The 13,601-nt window shown below is 32.3% G+C and overlaps 1 protein-coding gene across 1 annotated transcript; it reads left to right on the top strand.

Annotated features, from left to right (window-relative positions):
• The first annotated feature begins 12,589 nt into the window (after positions 1-12,589).
• Positions 12,590-13,208, top strand: LOC145049405 (uncharacterized). The gene is made up of 2 exons (XM_078997821.1): positions 12,590-12,896; positions 12,979-13,208. The coding sequence occupies exons 1-2, from the start codon at positions 12,590-12,592 to the stop codon at positions 13,206-13,208; spliced, it is 537 nt and encodes a 178-aa protein (XP_078853947.1).
• Positions 13,209-13,601: the final 393 nt, after the last annotated feature.

The following is a 13,601-nucleotide window of genomic DNA, read 5'->3' as shown; positions in this document are numbered from 1 at the left end:
GCCCTAACCCCTAAACTCTGAACCCCTTATTGGATTAATGTCTAAGTCCATAACTATAATTGGTAAGACTTGACCCGACCCGACATGGTCCATTTGGGTTGCATGGCATCGGGACAATTGGATAGACAAGATGAGGAAAAAGGATACTAGTGATTTATATTAATATATTATAAGTTCTAATATATAAATATGTAATCATATTATTTAATTAGTATTGATCAAGAATTAATTTATAATTAATTAAGTGATCAAAATGAACTAATTAAATATGGACTCTTAGATATATATGTGTGATGGGCCAAGTTCATTTAGGTTGGACTAAGATTTCATGGATAGTCCATGGAGTGTTTAACCCCTGGATCATATGAAATGAAGGGTCATGGGTTTAACCCTAATCTCCACATTATATAAAGATGTCCTTGGTTGGTGAAATGGGCACTAGAGTGGGTACACAAAAAGGGCAAGGCCGATTTCACTAGAGAGAACTAAAGTATCCTTATTCTCAAGGTTATTCCAAGTGTTCATGGTGTTGTGTGAACCATTTTAGGTGTCACACTTGGGGCACTAGGCACTTAAGCTTCATGAAGACAAGTTACATAAAAAAGGTATGTATTCTATCTATTTTATTACCCAAGTATCAAAGATTGTATGCTAGATAGGGTAATACCTTGGAATATTCATATTTGCATGTATAATAGAGAAAACATAGATCCAAAGTATTTAGGTTTGCATGTACACTTAGGAGTGTTAGAATGCTCAAAACCCTACAGTGGTGTCAGAGCCTTGACTTGTTTTCTTCTTATACTTGCTTAAATTGCTGGAAAAATCGAAGTTTTTGTGCTGTTTGGGCAGGGGGCTCGATGAGTCCAGGTGTAAATTCATCCAACTCGTCGAGTTGGTTCATGCACTCGACGAGTTGGATCCCCTGACAGCATATCTTCGAGTTTTAAGCTGGAATTGGTCTACAATCATTACCTTAAGCTGTTTTGGACTTTTAAAACTTGTTTTTAAAGTGGTAATGATTATAGTAAACCAATTTCAAGGTTAAAATCAAAAAATTTCAAGTTTTATTTTTGTTGATCTGATTCTTGAAATTGTTGATATGGATTATTCATGCTTATGAGTTTTGGTAGATCATAGGAATTATTTACAAAATTGTTTGTTAGTTAATTCTTGATCTAAATGTATTTTAATGGAGTCCATAATTTGTCCTCAAGTTATGGATTACCAAAAGTTATTTGTGTTACCTTTTTTATGAGTTATTTTAGATTAATGAAAAATATGTGTCATTGTTCACTCAAACCAAGGCTCTGATACCAAATTGTAGCACCCTTAAAAATCATGCCAATTTAACACTTTTTAAATCATTCAAAAACCAATAATTATTACAAATTTGTTTTCAAAATATTTCCGTGTCAGAGTATCCCACACTACTAGAAAATAGCCCTTTAATGACGCGCAAACAATGACACACAGTGATTAACGATACGCAAAAGCGTACGCCCTAAAAATAATGTCATCTCTTTTAAACTTTGAAGGATAGAGGACCCGCATTTATGCGTGCCCTGAAATTAGTGTTAGAAACGGAAAAAAAAAATACGGAGGGTACCTATCATAAAAAGCGTGACGTGTAAAAGTGTCGCTTTATATTTTTTTTAAGAAGGCGCGTTCGAAATGAAATCCCAAAAAAATTAAATACCTTGCCTGATACGCCTTCTTCTCCTTCTAAATTCCTCTACTAAGAACCCTAAATCATTCATAACCATTTTCCATTCCCAAAAAAATTAAACATCCCGCCTACTACGACTCCCCAAATCACCCTAAATCATAAATCCCTAAATATAAGAACCCTAATTTGTTCTTGAGAAACGGTGCCTTAGATCAAAAACTGTGAATTCAACTTGGAATTAGTTCAGGTTCTCTCGACGAGTTGGTTCATGCACTCGACGAGTTGGATCCCCTAACAGCATATCTTCGAGTTTTAAAAGCTGGAATTGGTCTAGAATCATTACCTTAAGCTGTTTTGGACTTATAAAACCTGTTTTTAAAGTGGTAATGATTATAGTAAACCAATTTCAAGGTTAAAATAAAAAAAAATCAAGTTTTATTTTTGTTGATGTAATTCTTGAAATTGTTGATATGGATTGTTCATGCTTATGAGTTTTCGTAGATCATAGGAATTATTTACAAAAGTGTTTGTTAGTTAATTATTGATCTAAATGTATTTTAATGGAGTCCATAATTTGTCCTCAAGTTATGGATTACCAAAAGTTTTTTGTGTTACCTTGTTTTATGAGTTATTTTAGAGTAATGAAAAATATGTGTTAGTTGTTTTCAATCCAAATTAATCTAAAAATTGTTCATAAAATGTGTTTTTGTAACTTGTCCTCAAGTTATATGAAAAGTCACATTTATGAATCTTAAAACTCATAAAAATGCCTTAGGTTACAAAAATGAAGAGTCCTTTTCTTATAAATAGCTTTTATGGCTCCATAACTTGTCCTCAAGTTATGGATGTTCAAGAGTCTCTTCATTAAAAGTTTTTTAAAAACTTTAATTAAACTCATAAGTTAAGAAAATCCAAGAGTTTTGAATAGCTTCAAAACATGCCCTCAAGTTTTGGAATTTGTAAAGTTTTCCCATGAATACTTTAGTTTCAAGTTAAGCCCGTAGAATTTTAAAAGTTAAAATTCAACCCTTATACTTTATAATATTATAAGTTAATAATCTTTATATATATGTATAAGAGCAAGTCGTCTTATCATTAGTAGGCCTCATTCACGAAGCCGGTCTATAAGGGGTATAAGGTTACTGCCTATAAAATGGCAGTTTAATAGGTGTCCACTCTCACCCACCACTTCCTTGACTGGTGGAGGGTCGTTAGCCGAACGGGTAGGACAAGGACTATAATTCTCCCTTCATTAAAAGTATTAATGATAAATATAAAGTAACTAAATGTTTTTTTATAATTCTCAATCTTAGTTACTTTAGGAAAATGTGAATAATGTGCTAATCCATGAAATTACACTTTGCACTTTGTTTAATTCGGTTAGTGGAGCGTGTGTGGTTAACCGGCACACTAACTCGTATTTAACAAGGTAGGCAAAGGGTAATTTAATGTTTATCATAGTATCGATTAGCGTGTGTGGTTAACCGGAACATCGATTGAGGGGTAAACACTTAAGAGTACCAAGTAATTTGCATGGTTACTTCACGCCTTGTTTTGTGATCCTCGGCATCCCAGTCACAAAACCTGAAGGGCACACTCGAGATTGAAACATGCCATTGAACAGTTCAATGAATCTCAAAAGATCTAGGAGTTTCAAATCCAATTAAAAACCTAATAAATTATTTCGTTTTTCATGGTGGAAATTGGTGAATTGTCATTCACCTACCTTCAAATATTTTATAGCTTGGATTACGACATCCCTCTTCCAATTTATAAAATATTGTGTTGGTTCCTAGCCTTAATATTTCATATTGGGTGTTATATTAAGGTCTTAAAATCAACTATCTTGAATATCTCCCAAAAATATGTCTAGTTCAGACATCTATGATCTTCCCAAATCTCTTGGAACTTCACTTTCTCCACCTCCTCCAATTATTCTCCCTAACCCACAAGTTCAAGGTCACTCAAGCCCTATTGGCAAGCAAGGTCTATGTATGCTGACATCTTGGAGATGAAGTCACATATTGACAAGCGGGGAGAGTTGGATGTCAAAGTCTTAAGAAAGTTGGATATTCAATCACTTTCTAAGTCACATAGAGAGTTACCTTTGGGAATACTATGAAATAGACTATGACATGACCCTTAATGATCTTATCTATTTGCTTGGTACTGCTAAATCAACAATGATTTGGAGCTTTGGTAAAACAAATTTGATTAGTAGATCAACTTTCCAAACCTTCAATGGACATTGACAATGGTTGCATTGGATATCTAGAAAAACCTTCTCTTCCCAAGGAAAGGGATTGACCATAGTCAACTCGATTGATCAAAAGGTAAAGAGAAAGGCTAACCATTCCCAAAGGGTCCATATGGTTCTATTGCCAAAAGGAAAGGGCATTGATTGCAAAGCTGCCAAATTTACCTGAAAGATCATAACACTAGTAAAGTCAATAAGTTTGACACTACTTCAGGTAAAGTCCACTATCTAACTCGATTAAGTTACTATTATGAGATTCTTATTACATGATGTGACTAGGTCACATGTTGTTGTTTTAAGAATCAAAGGAAAAGTGAAGGAAAGTTAAAGAAAGAGTATGTTGAATCTGATCGCGAAGATGGATTTCTATCGCTTGATTGAAGATCGGATTCTTACACTACTCTTAGGAGTTATGACAGATTGCTAGGAAACATGTAATAGTATAGTTTTCATTTAAATTTGCATTGTAAGTAAAAGTTTTTTCTGCATTTTACAAATAAATAAAAGTTTGTTTTGTTTTATTTTATATCTCCTTACAATGGTATTTATGAAAACTTGATGTTTGTATGTTTCTAGCAATATTGGAAATATGAAATTCTTTCTTTTGTGGTAGTGTCTAAATTTACCAAATAAGAAAAGTTTCTCATCAAGTTGGATAGAAACTTGGAATCATACAAGTTGTACAATATGATGAATGAGAACTTTCAGCTTTGGAAAGTTAAGACTAGTTCCTTGTTCACATGTATATGTGAGTCAAGTGAAGGACTAAGGGATGAAGTACACATTCTTGTGCACTAGTTAAAGTCCACCACAAAAGATCGATAAGACTATTCGTCATGATTTACTAATGTTTAGTAAATATGGTTATACTTACAAGCTTAAGGGTAATTCTGAGACATTGGAAAAGCTCCAAATGTATGGCAGAGCGAATAAGAAGAATCAAATTAGGCAGAAGGATAAAAGTTTCTCAAATCTGAAAAGATGGGAGAGTACTTTAGTATCTTGTTAGATGATCATCTTAATGATTAAGAGACCTTATCACAGCTCATCCTCTAAGTGCATTCTGATAGCTAAGACGAGGAGCTATGAATTGTTGAAGTGGTCAAATCAAGAAGATGATTCATACCTCGTTCCAGAAAACAATTCTTAGAGTCATACTCCAAGATTGTAACTTGAGTGACATATCTTAAAGAAAAGTTTATTAACACTAGTCAAATGTAAGAGTAAAAGTATCCTACTCTTGTACATTTGTAATTGGTAAGTTGTGATGTTTTGGATAAAACAAAGACCAACTCAAATCAATTGTGTGAAGTATTTGTCTTGATAAAGAATCTGGACTATCTCTTGAATATTTGGCAAGATAGTCTTATATGTCAAGAGGACAGTAGGAATCTTAAAGATCCTGAAAAGAATTTCAAAATCTAATCAAGAATAAAAACCTGTAGTTTAACACTAGCACACGACGTGAGGTTTATAACCTATTGTGTTGACATATTTCTATTTCTATGCCTATTCCAGTTAAAGTTAGCTTTGCATATGAGTTCTTAGAGTTCTCAATTGGTTGCATAACAACTTGGAAGCAATGGCAGGTCCTTGAGCTGCCAGGTGGCAAGAAATTAAGATTGAGTTTAGCCCATATGAGTTTGGATTTGTCATTATACTTATGTTGTGATTATGGTTTTGACAAATTCACGTGGATAAGAACACATACACCATAAAATCTAAGGGTCATAAGGTTTCTCTCTGATTCATGAAAATGATGGTGAGGAAACACTTCCACCAAGTAGATTTTAAGTAGATAGCAATTGTGATATTTGCAATTCTCAAAGTCGTTAGTGGAGCGTGCGTGGTTAACCAGCACACTAACATGGACTTATGAAAAATATCAAAGATCTAAAAAATTGAGACTATGATTACGGCATCCCTTTTCATAGTTCTGAAATTGTTTAGACAGACTTGTAAGCTATCTAAGAGAAGGTGTATGATTTTGATAAAGTCTTATCAAAGCAATCAAGTATCAGAAATCTAAACTTTGGTAAGGAAGTCAATAAAGTATTGATTTCTAGAAGTCCAACTGTTTTCTAGATACATGTCAAAGCTAGTGGGAGCATAAGTGTTATGCTAATAACCATCATGTTAGTGGGAGCGTGACAATTATGATAAGTATTGCAAGTTAGCAATGTTAACTATAGAAAACAAAAGTTTCAATTCGTGAGGCTGCAGGGGTTGAAAAAGTTCTTTTTCTATAATTAAGGGAGAGGAAATTATACTTCATTTCAATTCTAAGAGGCTTAGATTGAGATTTTAATCATCTTAGTCAAGAATATATATATATATATATATATATATATATATATATATATATATATATATATATATATATGAATTTTATGTTGGTTTGGTTCAACTTAAGAAAATTCTATATATTGCGTTCTCAAAATTGGATTATGATTACAGCATCCCTCTTCATAGTCAAATTTTGAAAAACATGGCAAATAAAAAAATATTGTAGCAAAAGACTGGTCTAGAATCATGTCTTTATGTGAGACATCATGAATTGTGTCCCATTTGCTTTGGGTACAGGAACGATTGCATGTGCTATAATATTTATCCTTTCTAAATTTTCCAAATGTCTGGGGCATTAACAGGGGAAAAGGTCTAGAATTGGATATGACTAAAATGATTAAGCAATTGTCGAGGACAATCTAAGGTTTACGAAAGATTGGTTGCTCAGAGACATTTGGAAGTATAGTGTTAATTTTTGGAAGGACCATATTGACATATTCTGAAAAGAGACAACTCTTGTTCAGAAGTGATAGTCAAAATGGGAATATGGAAATGATTCCATAAGTGGAAGTTATTCAATTTTTGTAAGATTAGAAAACTTAATGCAAGATGGATGTTTCCCATGGGATTGATCTCCATTGGAATACTCTGTAATGTCTTTTGACAAGTCTTTGTGACTTTGTACAAAGTCATTACAAGTGGATCTGTGCATATAGGTTTAAAATCCAACAGATTTCGATATATAATAGGAATTTGAAATTCTTAAATTTTCGATAAGGATTTGGGAGTGTGAAATTAGAATCATTGAAATTATGTTCAATTGGTTTATTTCACAAAGTAAGGATCATAGACAAACATAGAGTGCATACTTAGTGTATGGCAAAGCTATTGTTTAGAAAATCATAGTGTACATGCTTGGAGCATGGGACAACTAGTGTTTTTAATTCAAGTATAAAGTTGATAAAACCGAAACAACGAATATTGAGTAATCAGTATAGTGATAAATAAAAGGTTTTTGATATATATTCATAGGTTTTGATACCATATTAGATTCAATTATTCTTGTGTTTCATTTTGCATGTTTTGACTTCCATATTAAACTAGGTCATTCTTCCCGATTGACTGAGTTATTCAAACCATCCACAGTCGGTCATATGTTGGAAGTAGATATGAATCAAGACTGTCGTGGGTTGGCTTGTAGAGGTCTAAGATGTTGGACAAAGTGGTGCTACAATACTCATGAGTGCTCATAAGTTCTAAGTATTGGATTCAACCCGCGCTCATTGGAATCACTTCATGGATTTTATCACGAGTGATCATGAGACGATAATATCTTATATTCTTCAAACCTAGAGATATGAGTTGTTACTATGAGTTGGTTATACATTGATTGCACGAAACCGCATTGGTAACTCGATGTCATAAAACGTGCCTTTGTGTATGATTCAACAAGTAGTAGAACAAGCCATATACGTCGAAGTTTATCCATTCCTTTTACCTTCGGGATAAAAGTGATATATGTGGGCCCCTCGATGATTTAATGATGATACATATGAGTGCTTGGCCAAGCCAGGATTGATTTGATATGTTCAATCAGTCAGTCATCATAAATAGGAAATCGGGAAACAAAAAATGGACAGAGAGAATGATTTATAATCCATGTCTCAGTCCATATGATATCTAGAATGGAGGAATATATGATCCCTTATCTAATGAACAAGTCATTGACAAGATCAGAGTTCAGTTAACACGTCAGAGTTCGACAGAAGCTTTTGAGAGCTACGATTGCTAGTCAGGTTTTGAAGACATACTCAATAATAGTTTTAGACTTATCCAAGTGGGAGACTGTTGGATTAATGTCTAAGACCATAACTATAATTGGTAAGACTTGACCCGACCCGACATGGTCCATTTGGGTTCCATGGCATCGGGACAATTGGATAGACAAGATGAGGAAAAAGGATACTAGTGATTTATATTAATATATTATAAGTTCTAATATATTAATATATAATCATATTATTTAATTAGTATTGATCAAGAATTAATTTATAATTAATTAAGTGATCAAAAGGAACTCATTAAATATGGACTCTTAGATATATATGTGTGATGGGCCAAGTTCATTTAGTTTAGGCTAAGCTTTCATGGATAGTACATGGAGTGTTTAACCCATGGATCATATGAAATGAATGGTCATGGGTTTAACCATAATCTCCACACTATATAAAGATGTCCTTGGTTGGTGAAATGGGCACTAGAGTGGGTACACAAAAAGGGCAAGGCCGATTTCACTAGAGAGAACCAAAGTATCCTTATTCTCAAGGTTATTCCAAGTGTTCATGGTGTTGTGTGAACCATTTGAGGTGTCACACTTGGGGCACTAGGCACTCAAGCTTCATGAAGACAAGTTACATCAAAAATGTATGTATTCTATCTATTTTATTACCCAAGTATCAAAGATTGTATGCTAGATAGGGTAATACCTTGGCATATTCATATTTGCATGTATAATAGAGAAAACATAGATCCAAGGTATTTAGGGTTGCATGTACACTTAGGAGTGTTATAATGCTCAAAACCCTACACCCCTAACCCCTAAACCTAAACCCTAAACCCTAACCCCTAAAACCCTAAACCCTAAACCAAACCCTAAACCCTAAACCCTAAACCAAAGCCTAATCTCCATGGAACACTTTCTCTCTTTAGAATTTTTCTCTAAGATCTTCACTTGCAGATTGAAAGTTCTTGTTCTTTATTGGTTTTTTTGTGCTTAAAATTTATCAAATCTATAGTCATTTGGTGTTTAATTTATGGGGCAACATTGTAGGGTTTCCAAACCATCCAAAAAGCATGGAAAATACTCAAATGGTTATGGTGGTCAACGTGTTCTTGATGCTTTCCATTTTGAAGATAGTCCTTGCAAGGAAGATAATGTGCTTGGTGTTCTTAACTTTCATGGAGGTCCTAAGGTTGTAAAGAGCTCTGTTGATTCCTCTGCTTCTTGCAATAGCAACCATAGCAACAAAGCATTCTTCGTCTCTAATTCTCCTATCCACTTTACAGAATCAGTTGAAGACAAATTTGAGAATGAAAAAGATAAAGCTAAATCTGCTTATATTCAAGGTGTTGTTGCTTGCGATATTCCAGAAGGTGTTCTTGAATCAGATTCCCATGATGAGGCTCATTCATATTCTCTGTCTTCTTCTCAACCTGCCATGAGTTATCTTCTCGAGAATTCGACTGGAAAAAAGAATGTAGGCTTTGAGAAGGCCTCCGAATCTAATGTTGGAGATAAACAAGAAGCTTCATCTTTTGTGTCTCGCCATTCGTTTCCATCCTTGGCTGCCGCCTCGCCACCCGCATCTACTAAGGCTTTGTTTCTACCACCTGCTACTTTGTCGTCAGATATTTTGGCTACTCCGAATGTTGGTGGCGTTGCCCTGCCATCCTTTCTTCTGGCTGCTACTTTCGTCGCCCCTCTTGGTTATTGGATGCAGCAAAAATAGATATGTCCAAAAACAATTTCGATGGTCTTCCCCATGCTCTTTCTGGAAACGATCCTTTTGTTGTAAAAGATTGGGTGCCTGCATCAGTTTTGTCTTGCATAGGGACAGAAGAAAAATCATTTAATGATGGAAGTCAACCCTTCCTTGAAATCACTAACGTGGAGAGATATAAGTCTAAATCGAGTATGAGTGAGGAATTGGTTTCGACATCTATCTGCTTTCCTCCTAAGAACATTAATTATCCTTCTATTGTGGGGTCCAAGGCTTTAAATGAATGCTTGGCTTATTCCTAAAACTAGGCGAATCCCCGCGCGTTGCGCGAGAATAAAATTATATAGTTAAAATAATAACTTTTACCAAATTATTATTTAATATTTCTACTTTGAAACAAAATATTAGTATTAAAACAAACATATAGTTAACATATTAGTTTTATTAAACATTATAGTTTAACTTTTAAGTCATTTTGATATATACAATTATTTGATAATTTTATAAACCGTTTAAAATTATGTAAATTATATATCAAATGAATGATAATATAACAGGTAACAAAACGTATGAACAAAAATATGAACTGCAACTTTTAGTAATATAAAAATAGAAAAACATCTATTATAACATTTGTATTAAAAAAAAGATATATAAACAACGAATAATAAAAAATATGAAAAATAAACACTATAAGTTTTAATAACATAAAAACATTAAAACATATATTATAACATTTATATTAACTCTTCATATTTAAATCATAAATCTTTTCAAATATAATAGTGTTTTTAATGAGCAAAACTTTACAACCTTATAAAAGAAAAGAAAATAAAAAGTTATTAGTGATTACTAATTAATAATCATAAGTTAAAAACTCTTGAGTTTTAACTAATAAATATACATAAATTAGAAAACTATTGAGTTGTAGTGTGAGTTTCAAATGAATACGGTACTTATAAATGTATATTTATTATTATAAATTTATAACATACATAGGTGCATATACATGTTAAAAAAATCACATATAATATAATATATATATATATATATATATATATATATATATATATATATATATATATATATATATATATATATATACACACACTAGCCGTAGACCCGCGCAAAGCGGCGGTGAAAAATAGTTTCGCATTCGGCAATAAGTTCTATATGGAAACATGTTAGATTTCAAGTAACACAAAACATATGCATATTATTATCGATCGGTTTTACGGCAACAAATAAATGTAACCCTCGCAATACAAAAGAAAATAAATATTTTAGTGTGTAGTGTACGTTTATAGTCCTTCATTTTAGATATTAGGACACATCCATACGAAGTGACTTGCTTATACCTTTATTGGTATTGATAAAGTTAATAAAAGAGAGAATCAAAGTTAATCTTAACAACCCGATTTGTTTGATACAGATAAGTCTAAACGGATATATCATACTATCCACTTTACTATCTAAAGTTTTAAACCGAAAAATAATAAAATTAATACAACCATATTTCATGGAACATGAATAACAAATGGAGTACTAATTTTCTATTAGTCATAAATCATACATAGATATTTTTTCTTAATATTAAACAAAGTATTTGATTTTACAACTGAGTGGTCAATTTCGATTAGAAGGCATAAATAATAAATAAAGTTTAAAGAAATTACAAATAAAAGGGCCTATATAATGGATTATTTGTTTTATTTTAATTGGATAAGAGATTGGGTCAAATTTTTGGAAGAGATAAGATTTCAAAGGTAATCAGATTAAAATTTAATATTATTTTATTCATAATTAGTTGTACTTTACGCTTAGAGAGTTGAACGTCTTAATAAAATAATATTATTTTATTGGATCTATTTATAGAAATAGTAGGATTTCTTTTATAAGTTAGTAAATATATATATATATATATATATATATATATATATATATATATATATATATATTCGTAAATGTCATATGTAATTCTTGTGGTAGTAATATTGATAAATTACTTTCATATGAAGAACATATCATGATAAGTCTATCATAATTACATATCAAATGTTCAAAATTATTTTGTCTTTTAAATATGTTGTGTAGGATAACCCAACAAAAAAATAATATAAAATAAACATAATCAAAATAGAAAAACTACAATCAAATAAATAAGAGCATTAGGTGGTTGAATATATAAATAAAGATGTTACATAAACATACATTTAAATCAAAAGAAAAAACTAACATTCGTCAACTTTGCTCAAACAAAAAAACCTATATCCATTTTATGAATCTTTTTTCTTCATTTAACACCATTCAACCATAGAAGCTTGATGACAATTCTTCACTAACCTGCATTCAAAATATTTTTCTTGAAAAAGAAGAATCAGAAAGATATTCCTAGCAAAACATTGATCTTTGGAGAGTCACATTCAAGATTGAGTAATACACACAAATCACATATAAAGATTAAATGAGAAATTGAATATAAAGAAAGAATAGAAAAGCTTCATTTGTTTTGGTTGAAAGAAAAAATCATATTACAATTACCATCGATATGACATAACTCATTTCTTCAAATCATCATATTTGGATCGTGAATGCTTCAACTATATGAAAACTTTTGAATCACAATATCTTCAAATCCTTTTACATGTAAGATTTTATATAATACAAAAGATTTGCCTTTTATAGTAAACTTTTCACTAAATGCTAATTAAACATAATATAAGTTATAAAACTTTTGAGTGTTAAATCATAATTAAGAAAACTTTTGGGCATGGGAAAATTGCCCTGCCTCACACCATGGTCAATTTACCAGAGGTGATCATGGACATCTAACGATCATACTTGAAGCGGTGCCATCACAGGATCAGTGGATTTGACATGCTTTTTTTTGGTTCTCCTGGATCCCTCAACGACATTAACGTTCTTAATCGTTCACCTATATTTAACAATATATACGACGGATCTGTACCAGATTCTTCTTTCCAATTGCGTGGAACACCATATAAATATGTTTATCATCTAGTTGATGAGATTTATCCTGAGTATGCAGTTTTTGTTAAATCGTTTACGTGTCCGAAGGATGCTCGTCAGAAAAAAATTCAAGAAAGCTCAAGAAAGAGCTACGAACGATGTCGAGTCGGCTTTTGGAGCTCTCAAGAAACGTTGGTTTATATTGAAAAAACCAGTAATTTTTTTCAGCGAGGAAAAAATGCATGAAGTCATGTATGCATGTGTAATACTATATAATATGATTATCGAAAATGAAGGAAGAGCAATATGTGAGTATGATGAAGAGGAAACCATTCCCGTGACACAAGGAATAGAAATTAGGGGCGACGAGTACATTGAAAAGAGAGCAGAGGTTCGTTGCAATGAAACATTTCATAATCTTCGTATGAATTTGGTGGAACACATTTATAGGATGCAACACATTGACCTCAATTTGGATCCGGAGAAGGACCCGGAAGACGAGTTCTCGGAGGACAACTTCATGTAGTGCGTTTATTTTAAATCGTTTAATGTGTTTTTTTTAGTTTGTGGGTTTAAAATTTCCGATGTTTTTTTTTAAGTTTGTAGGATTTCTATTTGGGCAATGGAATGTAATTTTATTTTTATTTTGAAGTAATGAAATGAATGGTTTTTATTAATATTATAGTTTTTATTTAATTAACAAAAAAAACTCAAAGTGTGGCACAACTCCTTGGGTGTGGGATGAGACCATATTTTTATAGTAATGGGTGACATAACACCGATGTGTCACTACGGTTTCATGAGAAAGCACGGCACCACTTTTTTCAGCTTTAAGCCCAGATGATCTTTCTTAAGGGCCCAATAGCCCACGTTTTGTTCAAAAGTCTATTTTGCCGAAATTGCTGTTGGCGGCTCGCTT

The sequence above is a fragment of the Lactuca serriola genome, chromosome 5 (assembly GCF_051521515.1).
Source record: "Lactuca serriola cultivar US96UC23 chromosome 5, Lser_US96UC23_V15, whole genome shotgun sequence".
Classification (NCBI taxonomy): domain Eukaryota; kingdom Viridiplantae; phylum Streptophyta; class Magnoliopsida; order Asterales; family Asteraceae; genus Lactuca; species Lactuca serriola.
Note: the sequence above shows the minus strand (reverse complement) of the source record. Positions and strands in the feature narration are given on the sequence as shown.